The sequence below is a fragment of the Ptychodera flava genome, chromosome 8 (assembly GCF_041260155.1).
Source record: "Ptychodera flava strain L36383 chromosome 8, AS_Pfla_20210202, whole genome shotgun sequence".
NCBI lineage: Eukaryota > Metazoa > Hemichordata > Enteropneusta > Ptychoderidae > Ptychodera > Ptychodera flava.
Genome location: NC_091935.1, coordinates 25,112,872 through 25,135,401, shown reverse-complemented (window position 1 = coordinate 25,135,401; position 22,530 = coordinate 25,112,872). Strand labels below are relative to the sequence as shown.

The 22,530-nt window shown below is 38.5% G+C and overlaps 1 protein-coding gene across 2 annotated transcripts in view; it reads left to right on the top strand.

Annotated features, from left to right (window-relative positions):
* The window catches only part of LOC139138865 (rapamycin-insensitive companion of mTOR-like), a 50,770-nt gene extending 29,180 nt beyond the window's left edge, over positions 1-21,590 (top strand). The window contains exons 13-30 of one of the 2 annotated variants that reach the window (XM_070707433.1): positions 307-387; positions 1,184-1,284; positions 2,532-2,706; positions 2,944-3,045; positions 3,521-3,567; positions 4,274-4,409; positions 6,304-6,509; positions 7,995-8,121; positions 8,839-9,080; positions 10,138-10,417; positions 10,945-11,034; positions 11,660-11,766; positions 12,329-13,576; positions 14,275-14,416; positions 15,037-15,340; positions 15,980-16,286; positions 16,658-16,796; positions 17,467-21,590. In XM_070707433.1, coding sequence (XP_070563534.1) covers positions 307-387; positions 1,184-1,284; positions 2,532-2,706; positions 2,944-3,045; positions 3,521-3,567; positions 4,274-4,409; positions 6,304-6,509; positions 7,995-8,121; positions 8,839-9,080; positions 10,138-10,417; positions 10,945-11,034; positions 11,660-11,766; positions 12,329-13,576; positions 14,275-14,416; positions 15,037-15,340; positions 15,980-16,286; positions 16,658-16,796; positions 17,467-17,541 — 3,909 coding nt within the window. In that variant the 3' untranslated portion in view covers positions 17,542-21,590. Of the gene's footprint in view, positions 1-306; positions 388-1,183; positions 1,285-2,531; positions 2,707-2,943; positions 3,046-3,520; positions 3,568-4,273; positions 4,410-6,300; positions 6,510-7,994; positions 8,122-8,838; positions 9,081-10,137; positions 10,418-10,944; positions 11,035-11,659; positions 11,767-12,328; positions 13,577-14,274; positions 14,417-15,036; positions 15,341-15,979; positions 16,287-16,657; positions 16,797-17,466 lie in introns of both variants that reach the window. The other variant, XM_070707432.1, reaches the window with a different exon arrangement.
* The last annotated feature ends 940 nt before the right edge of the window (positions 21,591-22,530 follow it).

Here is a 22,530-nt window from a genome sequence, read left to right as displayed (position 1 = left end):
GGCTATCATAATTCCTTGACTGTGGACCAGTAGGATCTCTATACTTCAACAGTTTGTGACTTTCATGATGCACACACATTTACTTTGGTCCTTTTTGTAACTGGTGACAAGTTTCAGCTTTTATGTGATTGTATCTCAGTTCAAGTGTGCTGAAGTACACAGACTTAAATTGGCAGTATCTTCTTCTAGACTTACAAATTTCCTGAGAAATAGAATTGTCTCTTGTCAAAGAAGGAGTTAACATTACAGCATGTGTTCTCCAAAGAACAGGTTCTCACCTTACAAAACCCATACGCCTATTTACAGAGTTTGGTTGAGGTGATAACATCAGGAGAAGCACACATAGCCATTAGGACAACCTTGCTTCTGGGAGAATTGCTACATATGGTAAGACCCATGCACAATAATGCATGCTACGATAGTTCACCAATCTAATGATAGGAACATAAAATCTCTTTCTCATGTATTTGAGATGTGCATTCCTCAAAGATCCAGTGCACAAAGTCTGTGTCATACCAGTTGTTACAGCAATATGGTCATGTAAGATTGACTCCTACCAGTAGCTGTTTACATATTCAACATTGAATATATTTCTGTAAATTCAAGAACTGTTTCCATACAAGGGAAGCGTATGAGAGTCATGATCACTTTTTGTCCCAGTCAGTGGCACATCTTGTTAAGCACACGATCATTCATAACCAAAAGTGACCTATCTTGCCGATCAATGATAATTTTCAGTGAATATTTGGGACGTTTCATGCAGTTATAAATATGTCACACGCACAGATTTCTTTACCTCATTGGTCCCACCAAATTTTAGGCCACTAGAATCTCACAAATCAACCAAACTTTCAAGACACACATTGGAATCATGTTATTCTTTCGCTGTGATTGAAGTCATGAGGCATGGCTATGATTGACATTTAGCCACACATTTTACCTTTATCACTGAGCTGTAACCATTGCAGCTCTGCAAGTGTTCATTTCAGTATGATTCCAAAGCATTTTTTCTAAGACACCAGAACTCCAAGATTGAGGAAGTTGTAAACTTCAACTTATAGGGTTCCATCATCAGTGCACAAACACATAAGATATGATTTGGTCATGTTTAATACTTTTCCCAGTCAAAATGAAGAAATCATTCCCTAACCATAACTTTTATACTTCTGTCTTGTTTTCTCAGGCAAATACGTTACTTCCTCATGAATGTGGCCATCATTCCCACTGTTTGCCGACCTTGATGACCCTAGCTGCCTCATTTGATATTCCCACCATTGAAAGAGTGTAAGTCAAGTTTTCTTCATCCCTCAGTGTTCTTACATCTAAGTCCCCTTTTTAGCTCACATTTGGTGTACCAATGTGAGGTTATCGTATAAGCTGAATCAGTTCATTTGCATCTGATTTGCATGTCTGTAGGTCTGTATATTTGTGGGTATGTGCGGATGTATGTCCGTCACACACAAGGCTCCATACCGCCAAAGCTACCATCTCAGTATTTGGTGTACAGGTAGATGCAGGGGTTGAGATGTGAATTTGTTCAAATGAACACATCAGTGTCAAAAGTGTGCAAATGAGTTAAGAAAAAGTGAAATCCTGCAAAGTGCAGGAGGCATGCCAGTGAGAAACAGGCAAACTCCACTGATCTTGACTCATTTCCTGTCATTGTTTATGAACTGTTACATATTAACAGACCAGCTGCAACCATAGACAGTAGATGGGGAAGACCGTTTATACTAGACTAAGAGGGACTAACGTTTTCTGCTATGCATGTTGCTAAGTTGAACTCCAGTACCTGAAGTTTCAGACCTTATTACGTTTGGTCATTCTTTTTTTCTGTTTAAATATTTCTTGTTGTTTTTCTGGTTGTACTGTGTAGAAATCATTGCCATAACATCAACGTAGAATTTTCCTCCACTGAACAGATAGAAGAAACATTTATTGTTGATCATTGGTAACCCATACTGGTATATACCAATTCTGATCAAATTTGAGTGACACCGTATAATTGCGGTATTTTTTCTATTCTCATCATACAAACTATCAAAATATTTGGTCTCTCTGACAAGAAATATCTTTTTGCTCTTGGAAGGATGTGAGAAATCGAATGTTGTATGTACTGGTGGCAGAATATTTGTCAGAATATTTGTGAATGCCACAACATTATTGAATGGTAGTATTGTAAGTGGCTGCCCCTGAATTTTTTCAGTCTTGCTTTGAGAACACAGTCTATATTACTGGGAAACAACCAGGCTTTCAAGATTACAAGACATTCTGCCAAAAAAGTTTCAACAAGTTGAAAAAAGCTTGAAAGAAGATCTGGCCTGTCTTGGTGAAAACTATAAGCCCTTGAATACCTGCAGTGACCAATGAAATCTTTGAAAAGCTTTGAGGAATGAACTGCGATGGTATAAGGGCCGATGGAATTACTTGGTAATTTTGTTCATATCTGTATTGCATTCTGCAATGACTTATTTAGCAGGTATAGATATTTTGACACTGTTTTTCCCCCCACAAATATTTTTGCATCACAGTCGTGCCAGTGCAGCTGTCAGCCGTCTCAGCAGGTACCACGAGATGAAAAAGAGAGGTCCCGTCCCGTGTAGTTTGTTTCTTGACCAGATACTGAAGTACAGCAAGGCCTATGAAACAGACTCGGCCAAGAATGACAAAATGGTGAAAGAGAAACTCTTTCATGCAACCTACAAGGTAAAAATAATATTAAGACACACATTTCCTGTCATTGGTCAAAAATTATCACATGGCCATTTTGCTTGATTGTCATTGGTTGAGAGATGTCACATGATCTGTTTCCTTCATTTCTTTCCTGAACAAAGACCTTAAAATTACTACGTGTTTGAGAAACATGTTTGCCCCTCCCCCATGGTTGGAGTAGCATGAGCATTCATATAGTATTCTTTTACACAAAATTTCGTGTTTCTGTAGGACTCAGACGATCCAATCAGCCAAGCCCTGAAGGACACCAAAGTGCTCACGACGAAAGCCAACTTTGAGTGGGACTGGGATCTAATAACTGCAGTTCTCAAGGTATAAAATCTTGACACCTTGACACCTCTCATCATATTCCCACACAAAAATTGACCAGAAGAGAAAGACAAAGTCAATGAAATCATAGTCAAGCAGTTATGGTATAATAAACTTGCTCCCTTGTCCACTTTTGTGAAGAGATAGAAGTGTTAGGTTAGGATAGGGGTGATGTGCAAACCGACACGTAACTGCATTTTGTGATGAATAAATCAGTGACAGTGCCTCCTTTGTCTCTCCCACCCTATTCCTGATGTTTTAATGACAAAGTTGTCATCCATCTTGCCGATGCTATGGTAAAATATACAGCATCCTATCGGTGAAATGCACAGCAGACGGAAGCCACTGAACAAACAATCTGTTGTGATTGTGTGGTGGTAATTTTCTAAATGTGCTGATGTCAAATCATTGACAGTGTGTGTCACTATTTCTTTTCACAAATATTCATTCTCCTTCACTCATTCTCCTAAAATTCAAGTGGCCGGGTTCATCGTTACGAAGACTTGAAGACACTGTAAATACAAGGTAAATATGAACTTTCAACCCATCACATGAATGAACAAATACTATGGTAATAATAATAATAATCTGATGATAATTTATTTAAAGTTGATAACTTCTTTGGCTCATTTGACAGATCTTCTACTACCGTATTCCTCCGATTATAAGGTATATTTCATTATGCACATGGCACTCAACAAATGCACTCTTCTTAGAAAAATGCGATAAAACCCAGTGTCTTTATATACTTGTTAATTGTCCATGGAACTGACCTTTGAACTCTGGTCTATAGTTACCTGTGACATCACTTGGGGATTGGCCCCTGAACACAGTTCAAATGATAAAATGTAACATTAGACATGCAAAATGAACAACAGTATGGAAGTTTACTGCCAGAACATTCTCACCCACCTGTTGGGGATAGGGTTAAGAACAGGATCTGGTGGGTAAATTTCCAGGGAGTAACAGATATGGTAGCACATAGATATTCACTTCAGAGAAAATGTTCACTTTCCGGCCTTCTTTCAAATTTTCTTTGCCCCACTCACTGGTATACCAACATTGACAATTAAAAATTGTAACAGTTTGAAATTTCAAACTACCTGATAATTTCAAAATATGTTTTTAAAATGGATTGAGTCAAAACTAATTCACCTTGTCTTTCAGAGTTCACCAGTTTCTTGGATATATCAGTTCATCTTATTTATCCCCTCTTTCCATTTCAACACAGATTTATAAGAAGAGTAACCCACTTTTTCAAACCCAGCAATAATCTGTACTGCTCCATAGACATTACCAAGTCAGAGAGTAGGAAGTATTCCGTGGCTGGTATCCAGCTTGTTGACTTTCTACTGAGCTGTGAAGAGGTGGGCAAAAAATTGTTGAACTCAGGGTTGATGGTGTGAAATTTCACAAATCAGTTTTTGTTCAGTTTAAGGTAGTATGCACCTTGTTATTGAAAGACTTAAAACTCTTGCTCAATACTTTTTGTGATGAAATTTAAATCATTCCTGTAATGAAATTTAAAATCATTCCCTTTGGTAAGCAAGAATGAATATCAGAGATCACTGTGCAAAATTTGGTACCATGACTGACACTTTAAATTCAAAATGGCCGCCATCCCTTTGTTTACTCTACATGTATTGGGAAATATTAAATTTTTTGATTTTCACAAAAACAAGCAGTGAAATCTCTATTTACTGCATGAGCTTCAAAATGAAGCCACACAAATGGCAGGCAAAAGAAAGTATTGCACAAGTTTGAGCGTCTGAATATCTGTCCTTGAGGTGCATTCTACCTTAAAGGTATACAGTCACCTGTAATCTAAATATGCCCATATATGGTCAAGGGGTGTTCCTCTGTATTCAAAATGTCTATGTAAGGGCGCTGTTTTTAAAAAGTGGCCACCCGCTTAAAATCTGTGATTGGTCAGATTTTCTCTTTCCATGGTAACTGTGGCAAATTTGGAACAGGTGGCAGTATACCTTTAATGAAACACAAATATATTGATACATGTATAGATGTTCAAAAGAAACAAACATATCGTGAAATCTACATATATTGAATCTGCCCGATTGCATGATATAGAAAGATATTTTACTTTCAGAGATTTATGGTTAGTATTAAACTGTGGTGTTTACTTTTATGTATAATGTCAGTCAAAGATTCCCATGAACAAGATTAAAATTATTCCATGAACCAGGACATGTAGAACACCATTTATACTTTTGCAGCATGGGTATACTGTATTCAAAGGCTAGATGATTGTAACCAGTGACAAAGCATTTTTATAGGCCTATTCAAAAACAAGGTGAAATGTCCAGAATTTAGATTGTACCACAAAACCTGATACATTGTTTTGTCATTGTTGATCACTGAACCACTCACATCTGAACTTAAATCCTCAGTAATTTTTCTGACTAGATTTACACATCAATGAGACATTTCATGCAGGACTGAGAGACTAGCATGTCCTTGTGACAAAACTTTTGAAAGATTTTTCATGATGTCTCAGTTCTTTGCCAAATAATCCATCCCCACCCCACTACAGTGATTACACAATTAAGAAGCCAACAATTTTTTAGCATTCTTTGGATGCATTTTAGTTTTCAGCTCATATTTGGTGTGTATATAAGTACCAAAAAGAGCTTATATGGTGAGTCAGTGGTATCTGTATGTCTGTGTGTATGTATGTATGTGCGGATGTATGTCCATCACATGCTAAAGCTCCCAAACCGCCACACCTTCCATCTCAGTGTTTGGTATACAGGTAGACCCAGGGGTTGAGATATAACTTTGTTCAAATGAACATGTCAGTGCCAAAAATATGCAAATGAGGTAAGAAAAAGGGGAAATCCTGCAAATGTGTGGGAGTGGTGGCATTAACTGAAACAGCCCAATCTCAGTCAGAGCTTCTATGATCTCTAACCTATTTGTATGCAGTGTACCTATAGTATTATGTGTAGGAGTGGTGGCAGTAACTGAAACAGATTATGAGTCATTTCCTGTCATTGTTCATGAACTGTTACATATTAGCAGACCTGCTCAAACTAAGAGGGACTGTGTTGAAACATTCCTCTGCTATGCATGTTGCTAAAGTTGACCTCCAGTACCGAAAGTTTCAGACCTTATTTACTTTTGTCATTCTTGTTTTTCTAGTTTAAATATTTCTTGAATGGACGGATTCAAACCAAATGTGAGCAGACTGTCCTTGACGGTATTTTTTTGACATGTCTTTTTTCATCTAATATCTCAAAGCAGGAGGGAGAGAAGCTGTTGATCGAACTTGTACAAGAACTAGTCGACCGCTTGGTGGAAGTGATCGGTGGTCTAGCCACGTCATCCTCCATCTTCAGCTTCATGAAAGTGACGAGTACGCTGAGTCAGCATTATTTCCTGATGATCGGGAAAATGACAAGCTCGGCGCAAGGTGAAAAAGTCCTGGAAAAGACTGGCTTATTCCAATAGTAAGTTGTAGGTCACTGCACTGCACTGCTTAAGATTGTTGTCACATTCAGCAAATTGCTAAAGTTTATGTACTCGCTCTTTATATATATATATATATATAATATATATATATATATATATATATATATATATATATATATATATATATATATTAATATATATATATATATATGTACATATATTATATATATATATATATTAAATATATATATATATATATATATATATATATATATATATATATATATATATATATATATATATATATATATATATATATAATATATATATATATATATATATATTTAAGTATAGGATAAAGCCCGAGTACGAGGGCTTCTGGTATATAAAGTCCAACCCAGCGATAAAATGTCGAGGCCGCAGGCCGAGACATTTTATCGTAGGGTTGGACTTTATATACCAGAAAAGCCCGAGTACGAGGGTTTTATCCGACTTCAAAACTATCGCCCCTAACTGATATATTTTCGTTTTCAATGTGTTTACGTCAACCGTCCCCTTTGTCAATGTAACATGTTTAGGATATGAATTAAAACTTTTATTTGTGAAATAGCCTTCCAATGTAATGGAACATCCTATAAATGCCCTAGGGCACATAATATAAATGCCCTAGGGCACAGCAGATTTTGTGTTGCAGCTGGTTTCCGCTGTGTTACCAAATTTGAATATTAAAACGCACCAGATGTCTACAGAATATGACATGTTCACTTTTGATTGGACAGTACTTTACTACGGCGCTGTCATTCGTTTCTGGAATTTGGTGACCAAGGCTTTACGAGTAAATAAAACACCCTGAATTGAGCACTCTGATTTGTCAATCAACAGTAGATAGTTTTTAAATATATATATATATATATATATATATATATATATATATATATATATATATATATATATATATATATATATATATATATATATATATATATATATATATATATATACACACACACACACACACACACACACACATACACATATACACACATACATACACACACACAAGTAAAATGATTCATAGCCATCCATGATGAGTTTGCATGGTAAAGGTGAGAAATGGAAATGGCCTTTAAGTAGAATGTAATCTGAGACAGATGTTCGGACTCACAATTTTTTAATAGTTCATAAATGTACAGCTTGTTGGAGGAGGGGGGGTTTCCATTTTGAAGTTCTTGGAGTTTGTAAAGTTTTCACTATCTTATTCTTTTGAAAATCAAAAACGTAATTTTTCCCCATAACCTCTGATTGTTCATTCTTGATTTTGAAAAGAAATGGTCCAAGTTTCTCTGATGAATCTTTCAGCAACAGTTTATACAAATCTTTCAATTTTGAGGCATGTACTACCTTTTTCAGAGGTCACTAGTTCATCACGTGTTACTTGACGAATGGACCATGATATTGTTCTTGGATAAGACAGAGGAAATGATTGGTAAAATCTCACTGCCGTTCATTTGATTTGGTTTCAGTTTGCTGGATCTGTGCACTTTGCCATCCCAGGAACATCTCACAAAACTGGTCATTACAAGTCTGGATTATTCCAGAAACAGTCTTTCAAGAATCATCCTCTCCAAAGTCCTCTCCTCATCTCCGGAGGTATGTGTGTATAGATGGTCTATTCAGCAGGACTTTATCTCAGATCTCAAAACCCATGATTTGTAATATAATTGTAATACATCTGTAACACATCCCCAAGATGCCAGTGTAGAAAATTCATAAAAAAATAACAATCAGACATGAGACGGGTAACTCTGAAAAGTTGCCTTCCTAAGCAAAATAGTGTCTTCCCAAATATGTTTACCTCACTGTGTATGCCAGACCAAATATGATAATGCTACAAAGTAGCAGGGCTCATTATAGCATGATTATTTGGCAAGCATTTCTTTTTCGATGTCACAATCAAATGTTCTCATGACTTGACGGTTTAAACTTGATTCATTCTTTCTAGACCCTTATATAGTGTATTCAAAAGTTTTTCAATTATTTAGCATACATTCATTTCTAGGTTGCCCTGAAAGTAGGGAAGATTACACTCATGTTTCCGTTCATTGATATGTAAAAATTCCTTATTGGTACATTGCCAGCTAAAGTTGATTGTTGGCAATTTAATTTTTACCATTGGCTGACAAAAAAAGAACAAATTGCTTTTATTTGTTATGATACTTAGTGTGTAAGTTTTAATGGCTTGTCGTTGCTAAATATTATGTGGTAATGTTTTAGTGTTTGTAGTTTTTGAATGGACATTTTTCCAAGTTGAACTTTGAACTCTGACATTGACATGACTGCACTCTTCTTTGATCTACTTCTACGCAGAGTGTACAACTCTATGCAACAAGTCACATGAGGGTGCTGCTACGGGCCAAAGCGCCGTTCTTCAGCAGTTGGGGGATGGAGCTACTCGTCACGCAGCTCTATGACAAGAGCCGCGAGGTTGCCATGGAGGCCATCGACATCATCGACGAGGCGTGCGAGGTGGAGGCTAATTTGCACGCGCTGGTGCAGATGAGGCCCTCTCTGCTGCACATGGGAGACAAAGGGGTGTTATTGCTGATCAGGTAATGTGAGATACAACACAAACTGAACATCTAGCAATGGCTAGGCTTCATCCACACGTAATGAATGTACTGAACATTGTTTTGTTTTATTAAACTCCTGTGATTATGTTTGTGTGAATGATAAATAAATCCTTGTTTTGATTTGTGATCACTTGATAATTGAAACTTTATGCATGACTTTAAAAATTTTGTTGTGTTTTTGCAGTTTATTTCAGTCAAAAAGAAACAATATTGTCAAGTACTAAAGCCCAGCTAGCTGTAACTTTGGATGTCATACTCATTACTTTCATTCCGTTGGTAAAAAATGCAATTTCTATTCCACCCAAATGCATGCCAAAATGCCACCAGAGGTCAATTTGTCAATACCGCAAAATGTATGTGATGTCCCCTGTTGTTGTTGACATTGAGTCTTCATCGTGATTAGAATTTTGTTTGTTTCTCAGTGCATGTGATGTATTGTGTCGGCAACATTAAAAGGGCCAGTAACTGTGCTTTTGATGACTATTTCACTATTTCTGTTTTCAATGTCAACTACAGGTTTCTTGTTCAACACCCTGAAGTTGGTTGGTTTAGCTTGCCACCACCAAGCCTGTATATGCGTAAAATGAATTGTTATTGTTTATGTTTTAATTCTAGTCGAGATTAGAATTCACTTGTCTACTGTAATATAATGTAGTCTGCACATGTACAGGCTGAATTGGCAAGCTGAATACTGTCGATCTCAATATGCTTCGGGCAGTAGAACAAGAAACTTAAGTTGCCAATAAAAAACAAAAATTGTGAACAATCATAAGTTACGGCTATCGGCCATTTTGTACTTTTTATTTCAACATACAATGGAAAGAAAAATGGGAGTGGATTAGTTTCATAGAACGAAAAGTATAAAAAAATTATTTTTCAATCAGAGGTTACAGCTATAATCCTCTACAAAAAATAATTGTTGTCAGATTGAGGATCTATAAGATGTAGAGCGCCCTGTGTAGTGTGTCAAAAAGAGCGCCCTCTGTAGTCTGTCAAAAGGCTTGCAAACTGATTATTGCTTTCCATACTCTGCCAGGTTTCTGTCTATTCCAAAGGGGTTCAAATGCCTCGCTGATGTCAACTTTGTGACGCATGAACTGGAAAAATGGAAGAAGACGTTCAATCACAAGTACGTGACCATCGTGGAGTCTGAGCTTAACGAGGCATTTACGACATATCAGAGACCTACCAACGACGTGCACTTCATGCGGCGGTCGTCAGAGGAGCAGACGACGAAGAAAGACGTGTTTGTCCCAGTTCATCTCTACGGGCAGCTGGCACAGCACAAAGCTGGAGCTGACTTGCTTGATAAGCAGGTAAGGCAGCGGGTGAGGCTGATGGTCTTATCAGTCGCTGGCATCCCTGCTTTGAAGTGTCAAGCTCTTTTTGTCTAAAAACAGCAAGATTAAAGTTCCAAACGAGTCATTTGGAAAAAATTATTTCGAAGTGGTATTTAATCTTGGTAAGCTGATTAGGAGGAATTACTTGAGGAAATTAAATCCTCTTTTTAGCAACCTTGATTTTTTAGTTTTTTCTCGAAAATTAATTTTTATGCCATTGTTGTGTGAAAATCAGTTTAGCATGAACAAACATTATGTCATTAAATTTTAATCCTACCGAGGAAAATTAAAAAAAATTAGAGTTTGACTTCAGACAAATATGAATGCAAAGAAATATGTCTCTGTTGAACCTGAGTCTGAAATAAATCATCATTTTCTTTCCAATGTGATGTGATGACCTGATGGGTTTTGATATAAAGACATTTTTGAAACACACATGAGTTACTTGTATGTTTGGCTATGTAATAACTTGTGGCATAATTACTTTTTCAATGTCTTATCAGGATATTGTGCCTGAGCTCAGTCGGTGTATCAGATACCCAGAGACAACCCCAGACAAAATAGCTGCATTGAAGGCAGCGCTGTGGGGACTGGTGAGTATTGCTATGCACTTGACAAAAATTTTTATCATGACCATGCTCAGACTTGTTCTAGAGAAAACTTTTCAGCATGGTGTACAATTTTGGTTTTGTGTTTTTCAAAATCTGCAGGAAATTTTACATATAGTCAAACCTGTGTATAGTGGCCACTCAAGGGACTTAGAAAAAGTGACCACTATGTGGAGGTGGCCTTTCTCTAGACGTTGGGTGTGGCTCTTCCTTCTGTGTAGGTGGTGTGTTGAGTGATGAATTCAGGAAAAGATAACAGCAATGATAAAGTTTGCTATTATAAATATCGTGGAAATACATGAAACATGCATTCAATCTCTGAAAAATTAGTAATGCAGACATGAAATTAGTCAAAATAGACTGATTTCTTGCTTTCCAGTTTAAGCATTTTTTGACAGAGGTCATTCAAAGTCAGATATGTTGACCATTATACACACATTTTGTGAAAAATTTGAGCAATTTAATGTGGCCACTGACCACATAAGGGAAGTGGCTGTTTTTCAGCCATCCTTTGACATGTAAGAAGTTATGGGACCATGGCAAACTACCATAATGATATTACAGAAACAGAGGGTGTTTCTCAAACATTTAAATACTTCCAACCATTCAGGGTCACATAGGCAGTTCTACCTGGGGTTTGAAGTTGCTTGCGCAAGAGGAAATCCTGCCTGATATCATCAGACTGGCTGAAGAATGTGAAGTTTTCTCCGTCAGGGGGTAAGCTGTCCATTGTGTAATCATCATAATCTTGTCACCATGGTGATCCTGTTTCATGGTAATCTTGTCACCATGGTAATCTTGTCACCACATTGATCTTATTACCTTCCTCATTTTACAACCATGGTAATTTTGTGATTGATTGTGAATGTCCCCAGAAGGTGTTTGCTTGTGGCATGTCAACAGTTTTCTCTCATTGTGAATTTTTGTCATGTGATGATGTAATGTCAATTTTTTGAAAACTATCACAGTGAAATGTTGAATCATTTGAACCCTAACCCTAACCAAAATTCTGATATTAACTGAGTGATTTTTTCCAGATATTCTGGTTTAAAGTAGGTGGAAAACTAATTTAATGCTGTGTGAAGCTGTTAAAATCAGTGAAATCACAGTTGCAAGGATGTAGTCTCAATGATATGTTTGTTTCAAATTTAAATTATTGTAACAAAACATCGTATTTTTCCCTGGAAACAGGTGCCTCTTACAAAACTTTGTAAACTAATAAACTGAATGAGAGAATGTTGCATTGATATGGAACTTACTATCTTATTTTTTTTTCCAGAACATGTTTCTATGTGTTAGGTCTCATAGCCAAGACCAGGCACGGAGCTGAGATGCTCAGCAGGCTAGGCTGGGAAAGCACCCGGCACAGTCGAGAGGAAATCTGGCCCGTTGTGGAAGAGAAGGATGTACTCTTAGATGAGACGGGGAATCTCCTACACGACTTTCCATCGTCATCCAGTCTGCAGAGTATGAACAGCAGGACTGACATGGAAACGCCCCATTACTATGTGCCGGGGGACGGACAGTACGGATCTTTCATATCAATTGGGGATAAAATGCCGGATAGCAGCAGCCCCAGCAGTACTTTCTTCCTGGACATAAATGAGAAGCTGGAACACGTTGCGGCCAAGGCATCTGATAGGACACCTTCACCAGTTGTGGCTGGTGCTTCTCCTAAGAAGGAGAGGACAAGTTTTTCCATGCCGTACGGAGACATGGATGTGAGGAATAGAGGTAGCAGTGGCATGGGCGTGAAAAAATTGATCGCAGGTCCAAAGGATCGGGAAGGTGACCTGACGCCAGGAAGGCAGAGGCGGAGGATGACGCCGAGTCCGGAAGGGAAGATGGTGACCGTGAGTGATAGTCCCATTATTGAGACGAAACGGCGGAGTAATAGCGACAGTCGGACTTTAACAAACGACTCTGATAAAGCTGGAAAGCTACGTAGCAATAGAAGTTTTGAACTCAAATACAATACATTGCCAAAGCAGAGAAGTCAGAGCTTCAAGTACAGGAGCAATAGCACCGAAAGCAGTGGTCGGGGCAGCATGGACACCAAAAGTCGCAGCGACAGCTTCGCCGACACTGTCACGAGCGGTGTGAGCTCGCTCAGTTCAACTCAGTCAAGTCCACCGATGGACAGCGCCCACACAGACAGCGTGTCTAGCATCAGTACTATCAACAGCTCGCAAACAGTGAAAGTTGTTCACTCGTCGGACTCGGCGAGGAAGCAGGTGAATCTGAAACGGACGCCCAGCTTCACGAGACACTTTTCCTCGCACAAATCAGCTACGCTGCCCACGGGGTCTCACCTCAGTGGCAGGAGCTCGGTCGTGGAGGCCCATGCTACATTTACCACAACTCGTGACGCCCAGGGACTCGCGGCGTTGAAATCTTTGAAACGACAGAGAGCAGACAGTATCTCCGACAAAGGAGAGAGACTATCACTGTCTGGATTTCCATTTGGAACGTCACCTGGCTCACTCGGAAGAAGCAATACATATTCTGGGAGACTGACCTCACTAGGGTAAGCTGGAATGAGTAAAACTGTTTGTTTATCTCAATTTCCAATCTACGTTTATTGTGTCCAATACCTATTTTCTATACAAATTAAAACCATTTTTGCATATTTAGATCAGTCAAGATCTTCACATTCCAGGTTCAACCATCATATCAATAGAATCAATATACCAAAATGCCATATGGAATGGCTGAACTCTGACCTCGACCTTATCCAGGTGCTCCAGGCACGGTACCCATTGCAGGTCCCTTGGTGCATTTACTTTGAATGGTGTCAAGGGACCCTTTGGATGATATGCCACAATTTTTATTTCAAGCGCCTTTTGTAATTTCACAGGTAGACAGATGCATATCCTTGATGACTCTCTACTCTGTCATTTGAATATAGAAGAAAAGATCTGTCGTGACGTTGCATGAAAGCATCGGCGGCACGGCACTCTTGACGCCCCTGTCCAGAATCTAAGATGTATAATAGCAAGGTTACTACCAAAGTGCCACAAACTATGCACTCAGACATCTAGTGCTACACACATTCATCCACTGTATGTTGGGGCAATCATACTGCGTCCGTATCCTCATGCAGACAGTATGTGGCCATGTTTTTGAAATAAACTAATACCACATCAAAGATGTCCCATGGTAAAGCTAATAAAAACGGCTACAGCTATGCTTACAGAAAATCCATTTCTAAATGGTATGTTTCAGAGAAGGCAGCCAGACATCGCTGGAGAGCTCCGACAGTATGAAGAAGACGAGATCACTGCCACGTAGCCATCATACAACGAGCCCCGGGGGTGGGGACTATATTGGACTCTGCTTACCAGTCGATGTCACTATGATATTCCAGGTATGGGTATTTTGTTTTCGTTGATGGCTGACTTTAATAGTTACAGATGAAGATTCATGAGTGCTGCCTGATGAAAGCCAATGATCAAGCGCATGGAATTTCAGCTCTCTTGTCTTGAATGAAATCAGCACATTATGTCAGATGATGATCAGTTTGATTGACATTGCTACCAAGAGGACTTGTTTGTTGTTCACTGAACAGTTCATTATGTCCAGGGAGTGCTTGGCACCTTTTTGAAGTACTTGATAAATATTATCAGTTTTGTTCAAAGCCAAGTTTTCTAGTTGCACTGGTAAAAAGACTGTGTCCAATGTAGTTTTAACCATCAGTGCTACTTTTCCGGATCTTTCTCTGTCTGTGTGTCAGTCTTAGACTGTTTCAAAAAGTTTGTGGTTAATTTGCATAAATTTACATATCAAATTTGCATGTCTTTGCTCTGTACAGGAATGTGTCTGTCACTTCAAGAAAACAGGTGGTCTTTCACTCAAATCTTAACGTTTCGTTTTATAAGGTGGCATTGCATAATGTCTGTTTAAAACCAAGTGAACAGCCAATACAAAATATGAGAACTGCTTGAAAGAAAATCATTCAAAAAACATTTTTTGTTTGTGTGTGTACAGGTCGATGACCCTCCTCGCAAGCAGTCTCCAATAGGATTCCAGCGACAAGGCGAGACCCTGAAGATGCTTTCGCCTGTTTCTGAGAAGAGCCTCACGTCATCCATCGATGCCCTGGTTGTCCCATCGGCCTCCCTGACGCACTTCAGTCTCACCAATGCAGCGGAGGCATTGCACCAACAGGTCCGGGAGAGGAAGATATCCCGGATGGAAAGCGGTTTCGAGGTTCACCAGTCGGAGATATGCCTTCTGTGTACAAAATTCAGAAGGGAAGGAATCCGGGTCACAGTAGAAGATTATTCTGGAGGTAGGATACGAGGTTGAATTGGAATAAAGAAATCAGACAAATTTGTTGATGGTAGGATCTTACCTTTTGGTACCAATATTTAAAGACTCCCATCATTTGCTTGTTGCTGTTTCTGTCACTCAGTAAGTTGGTAACATCCCATTTAGATTATGATTGTTGCACGATTCCCTGTCAATATCTTGTCAGTTTGACATATGAGAAGACGTAAGGTTTGTTACTAGGCAGATTTTCTCAGTGCATATCTTGTAATCCACACTCAGATATTTATTTAATATTGTACACAAAAAATGAGGATGAAATTATTTTTGCTCGTCAAAGAATTTAACAACATATTTTCCATATCAGATGCTGTGTACACTCATGACTCAAAAAACCCCCCAAACCTGACAACATGCAAAAACAAAGTTTATGCACGGTCCCTCCATTTTTGTGGAGGGACCGTGGTTTATGATATCAAATTGATATGAGGTTTAGTGAGGAAGGTAAAATATTGATCACCTAGGTTGTTCAAAGTTTACATCTGATGGAATTCAATTTAGTGTTTGTTTCTCATTCTTTCCATAATTTTTCAAAAGACATTCACAGCTTACCCAACATGATGTGTTTTTTTACTTGTGTGTCATCTCTTGAAAAATAAAGATATTGGCAGGTTGAGAGTGCTTAGTGAAGGGGACGATGGCGCCGCGTCGGATACTGGCTGCGAGTACAGCACAGGAACCACCCCACAGTTCTCCTTGCTCAGATCTACCAGCGCTGGTAAGTCGCCGAGCGGCATTGAAGTGACCACGTCCTCCAGCATCAGCAGTGGGGAGTCTACGCCAGCCTTGAAGAAATTGACGGAGGACAGTCCTCTCGGGAGGTCGCTCATCAAGAAAGAAGTGCTGAGGCTGGTGGTGAATCTGAGCAGCTCTGTCGCGATGAAGGCGCAGGAACAGGGGCTACTCAAGTAAGTATTTGACAGTTGTCATAGCAACATCTTAGTGGAGTCATGAAAAATCACAGTACTATGATTCTTTACTTGAACCAGTGCAAAAGTATCAAGTTTCACCCTTTCACCACTGTGGTTTAGCCCAAACCCACGGTTATCAAATGGTGAGTGGACCTATATACAGGGAATCAAGGGTGAACAGGCTGAACTTGACAAGTAAAAAGTAATTGAGTGTGACACTGCAACCGAAACGCCACTTTGGTCATATTGTGTATTCACATTGATGTGTTTTTGATAACATCATCATCTTTTGTCAAACATCAAAAAAAAAATCATCCACTTTCCTGATACACCTTTACATCTACTAACTGAATCTCGTTGTCCACCAGTTTGAAGGAGCGGTTTCCAGATGCGTTCCAAGATATCTGTTTGTACTCAGACGTGGCTGACTTGCTTGGTACCTACTCCTTCAGGCTGTCTGCAAGGAGGTTTATTCAAGAGCTGTTTCAAGACATGACTTTCGCCGAGGTGAGCAGTGCCCTTTGTATGTTTTCCAGCACTCACAACCGCTCTTAGGGTTGGTCCATGTCTCCCAACATGTAGTTTGTGCTTAAAGTCAGCTGTTCCCTAAACCAAACTTGCTTCTATCCAAATTAATGAGAGAATATTTTAAGGAGTTATCAAGAGGTTTCAAAATTGCTCAGTAAATGATTCCTGACAAGATTTCACAATATTGATGGATCTTTACTAAGATATTTGAAAGCAGATGAAACATAATACCATGTGACATAACAAATTCATAGTTGCATGCTTGATCTGGCTGTAGGGTAAGCCATTATAAATATTTGCTAGAGCTTGCCAAACAATTGTTAGGTACATGAGATACTTTACCTTAGGCCAGAACAGGGGTATGGTTCTCTTGCATAGAAAGTAAAATTGTTTTGAAATCACAAGTATGTGCTCTGCACTCTTTGAAAACATTTAAACTGTGTGTGGCCATATCTGCCAATGGTCAAAGATTTTAAAAAGCCTCAGCTCGGCCAAACTTTCATTTCATGACAAATTTTCTACCAAAGTCGTGAATGCTACCTGTTGTGGGTTTTTAGAAATTGATTTTACAATGTTTAGCAATTCTGCTGTTTATTTTCAGCAGTGTTTTTATCTGACCCAGACATTTCCATTTTCATTCCCTCTCCAGCTCTATATAGAAGCCAGAGCCATACTCCAGCTAGCAGAAATTGAGACCACTCCACCGGGGGACAATGACTTTTAACGTTGAGAAGCAGTAGTGCCCTCTGGAGGAAGATCTTAGCTAGGAAGACCCTTAATTGGTCGTTTTATATGGTTGAGGCCACGGGAAAACTTAGTAGTCTGTCAAAGAAAAGTCACAATCTACCAAGCTGTGAAGATGAATTGGTCTTCTCAGAAAATAACAGAATCACTTGGTGATGTTTCAATGGCACCCCTATTGGGAAAATGGTTCAGTCTGTGGCGACAAGTCTCATATAATGTGAATAGAAGTTCCTCCATTTTACTGAACCATTCAAGGGGTGTTTTGGGCAACTCTTCCAATGTAAGTGGTACAGCCATCAACAAAACAGTCTGGACTGTGAGACGTTTGTCTGCTTTTTTGGTTTCAGGCAAGCTGTAGATAATGATATGTGACATGGTGTAACGATCACGTAATCCCATACATGACTTCTCGAACTCAGAGGGGAGTCCCTAAACGTTCAGAAATATCACACATGAGGCATCTCCACCACTCTCCTGTTTTTCGTTCACTGCATATTGGTGTATTGTCCGAGTAGTTTAAAAATAGTCCAAACATTGCTAAAATCTAATTTGAAATCATTTCATTAAATCACAAGGTGCTCTCTGCTTGTATTGTGGGATACGAAATGTGGCATTTCTCCCTCCCTAGCACACAGGTACACACACGCACACACACACCCCTCTACACACACGTACACACACACACATAGCTGCACACACTCAGTTGTGAAAGAATTTTGCTGGTAAGCAAAAAGTTGATGAAAGGAAATTCTCTGTGTTGGCTCACATGCCCACGATTGGGTGGTACTGATCACATATTCATGGTGGACCATACCACTTCAGTATGGGGGATGCCCTTTGCTCATAATTTACCTTAGTGATGCATCTTCATTTTTTTTCACTCACCGTACAATTGAATCAGCTAATCTTTGTGCAGATTGTATAACTCTTCTAGACTATTTAAATGCATAATATTTTTGTCAGTACCAACATGTTGTGAGTAGAATGCTTTTACATTACATGCACAGAATTCTGATCAAATCCAAAATTGTTGTTTTCATCTGACAAAGGATTGACACCAGAATTTTGGTGGCTGGTTGTTTGTTGTTTATTGATCTTTATGCAGACAGCAGCCACAACTAGTATTAGTTTCTTTCTTATCAGAATTGCAAACACAGCAATACTCGATTGCATCTTCACACAATCGCAAAGATAGCTAACAAAACAATATTGTGAATATTGGAATGGTTTTGACATCATCTGAAGTTCATGCCATATTTATGGACCGCAAGCCTCATCCTCATTTTAAAGGAGTCATGTCCTCAAGTTACCTTAATGTTGCAGTGCGCCCTCAGTGTCACAAACATCACAACATGAGTTGGTGAGAGCGCCACCTGTGGTGCATTTCACAAGCTTTGAAACTGACATTTTTGGTCATTTGCCTTCCGATAAATATGCCAGAGAAGAAAAAAATCCTGGCAAACATCATATTTTGTCTCTTGTCCAAGTTAGGCAACTATTTTGAATTTTAAGCTGCCATTGAAGAAAATCCCAAGAAAATATATTTTGAAAATCTAATGATAATGTATAGTGATGCAAGTTTTTTTGCCATTTGGCACATAGGGGTTTGTTGACCCTGACAAAACATAGTTTTCTAGACAAACAGCCCCACAATCTCAAACATCCCCGCTATCACAACATAGACTTTGGGGACGTGATTTGCGCTGTTTGTATATTAAAGCCTGACTTTTATTTTTATGGGAAATGGCACAGAAAGGAGTCTACAACACTGTGTTTTCAGAAAAGGTTGGTCTTTTGTCTCCGATAAGGGAACCTTTTTCTACTCAGTACTATTAAAAGCAGGTAAAAACACATAGAGAGAAAAAAACATGGAGGATGGAAGCTTCACTTTTTGATGTCCTTTGAAGCAAAATTTTCCTCTTTTGACTTGGAACAGATTGAGCGATGTGGTGCCATAAAAATTAGTGTTGTAACTGTGTGAATGTACTGTATGCTGCCATGTTAATCACGTATACCAACCTTGTGTCCAAATGTGTGTTACTTGCAGATTTTCTATGTGTATTTCCACTTTGGCAACTCTGACACTACCAATGGAAGATCTGAACAACCAAAAATATGCAAATTTTTATCTTTAATATGCAAAATTAGTCACTTCAAAACACTTGCACATAACAAAAAAAAAGGGAAAACTCGTGGAAGAAATGTACACTTCTGTATATACCAGACAATCAAATATCTCTATTAAGACTGAAGAATTTTTGTTTTTCGCTTTCAAATTTAGATTTTTTTGTTCTTTGTCTGGTGAATTGTATGTAATTGCTTGATTTGGAAATGTTGATATTTACAGGGGTACCAGCATGTACATGTGTACTGGGTCATGAAAAGAGTCAAACTCTAGCATTTTTTAAAAGCCTCCATCTGACTGCATTGTGAGTTGAATGTTTTTTCAATCTATTAAAAAAAAAGAAAAGGATCTTCAATTTTCAACACAGGAGGCGTATTTCTCGCCGGAATGGACAAATTGGGAAGCTGCAAATGTATGCATCGAAGCTCTTTACTTACTGTCTGTTTACCTGGTTAAACGCTTAGTCAGAGTTTTGAAAGATATTTGTGATTGTGCTGTTTTATGCCCTTTGGCCACTACATAGACATCCAATTAGTCTGACCCGCATTGTAGTTATTAAGGAGACGTGGATCACTGCATGTGGAGTGAGGGGTGGTGGGTTTTAAGGGAACGAAGTGGTGAGGATTTTGTAGAAGTTTATACACATTGATAATTACTTCGATGAAAAGAGGTGGATAACAAATTTGTACACTTAAAGAGATTGTTGCAGAGAGCATTGGTAATTTTTAGCTTGTTTGCATTCTCTAAATTTATCGAGTTTCCCTCTGTGGTCGATGTGAGGAAAGTTCAAGGTCACTTTACAAAGTGTCTGACTTTCTGCACAAAAAATTGGATTACAAGTATTGTTTCATAGTCATTGTGAATGTAGGCTTGTCATCATGGTCTGTGAAAACCATCTCGGGCAGGTAGTTGTGTACGCAGCTTCACGTCAACGTGTATTAGTGAATTCACTGGTAAACTGTGGCCAGTTGTTAAAGTAAAGAATCTACGGTTGGAATTTTTATGAGACAAACTGAGAATTCATTGAACAGCTATGCTCCAAAAAGACCCAGGGAAACAAAAATTGACAAAAAAGGCTCGTTGACAGGTCACATTCAGGTTAATTTTATTAGTATCAGACAAATGTTAGTGTTCAGTTATGCCGAGTAAAATGTGACCGTTGAGGGCAGTATACACGTCGAAAGGAGAGAGGTTTGTGTTTTAAGTCAAAGGTTATCTATGCGATAGCAATGCATTGACAGTGCTGGTAATTCTATTGTCCAACCTTTCATTGATAATGTAGGATATCTCCCTTTGCATTTTTGGAAACTTAAATATGAACGCTTTCTCCATTTGATAAAAACTGGCAAATATTTTTGAAAACAATATTCCGCGCGTGTAAGGCAATAAAATGCCCAACAGACAAGGCACAATGTGCGTGCTGTTGTTGTTGTTGCGCTCGTGTCTGCTTGTACATGCGTAAAATGCATTCTTATGGGCACACCAGTTAGAAATATGGAGTCCCAATGGGTTTGGGGAACAGGAGTGAATTTTCTTCTGACTTTCAATGCGGAGAAAGAGAAGGAATAATACTTTTCAAAAGCAGAAAATGAGATCGTTTAGTTTCATTTGAATTTCCCAGTAGTGCATGCTGGGAAACAAACAAAAAAGCACACCTTTATCCAATCCTGTACAACACATGAATAGCAATGACTTGCATAAATGTAAAAATCGTGTACAATACTTTTTATGTAAATACCGAGAAGATACTTGAGCTGAACTTTCTTTTCTCCTTCTTGAGCAAACAAACTGTATATTATGTTTATCATGGCCAACAAAACGAAGAGACAAGAGATTTTTTTGTTGTAATCTATGAAGGCAACCATAATAATACAGATAGTACGAAATAAAGCTATTTTCCTTCATTCATTTGTGTTTGTTATTCTTTTAGAGAGGTGGGGGAGGGTTGGGAGTCGTGAGCAAATCTAGTTAATCAAGGGAGGGAGTTTTTATTTCCAAAAGCAAAACGCGCGAACTTTTCAAGAAATAATGTGATTAATTGTACCAGGTGTGACCTCAAGTACCGGGATTTAGTGTCACCACTGTCTCAAATATACAAGATTTGATTTGATTTGAATTTATTAGGCAAATATTCAGGAAAACTATAAAATACAAAATGTCAAAGTAAATACACAGAAATACAAATAAAATAACACCAAGCACAATTAAAATGTTACAATTAAAATAAACGCCACTGAATATTACTTGCCGAGGATTGCACAAAAAGTTAAAAACTTATTTCCATTGTGGTCCTCAAAAGAAAACACAAAAAATCACATGAAGACAACGTCACTCCGAATATCAAATAAAATAACAAATGGAACCACCAAACAAACAATCTGTACACGCCGAATGGAGCAGGGCGCAGGTACCCTAGCCATCCAATTTGTGTACAGATAGTATTCGACCTTTAAAAACTTGAGAACAATGGCTAGAGTTGTGAATACTCAAAGGAATTTCTATAACTTAGCTCACACGGAAGTCCAACAGAAGAAAACAACACAGCAACACCAAAACGGGAAAACTAAGACGCAGAAAACGGCGATAAAAATCGTTGGAAAACCAAACTAGGCGGAGCGACGAAAAGACGATGCACATCACACACGACAAGCACCCACATAGCGACCAGCACTGCCGCCTAGATGAACGGAACTTACCAGCTGCAAACTGTATGTATATTTACAGACCAAGGACTGGCACATCCGAAAAATACATATTTTACCAAACGGAAATCACAACATCAGCAACATTTTAAAATACAATTTAAAAGAAAACCCAAACCCCTGATTGCCCTCGCTATGCACA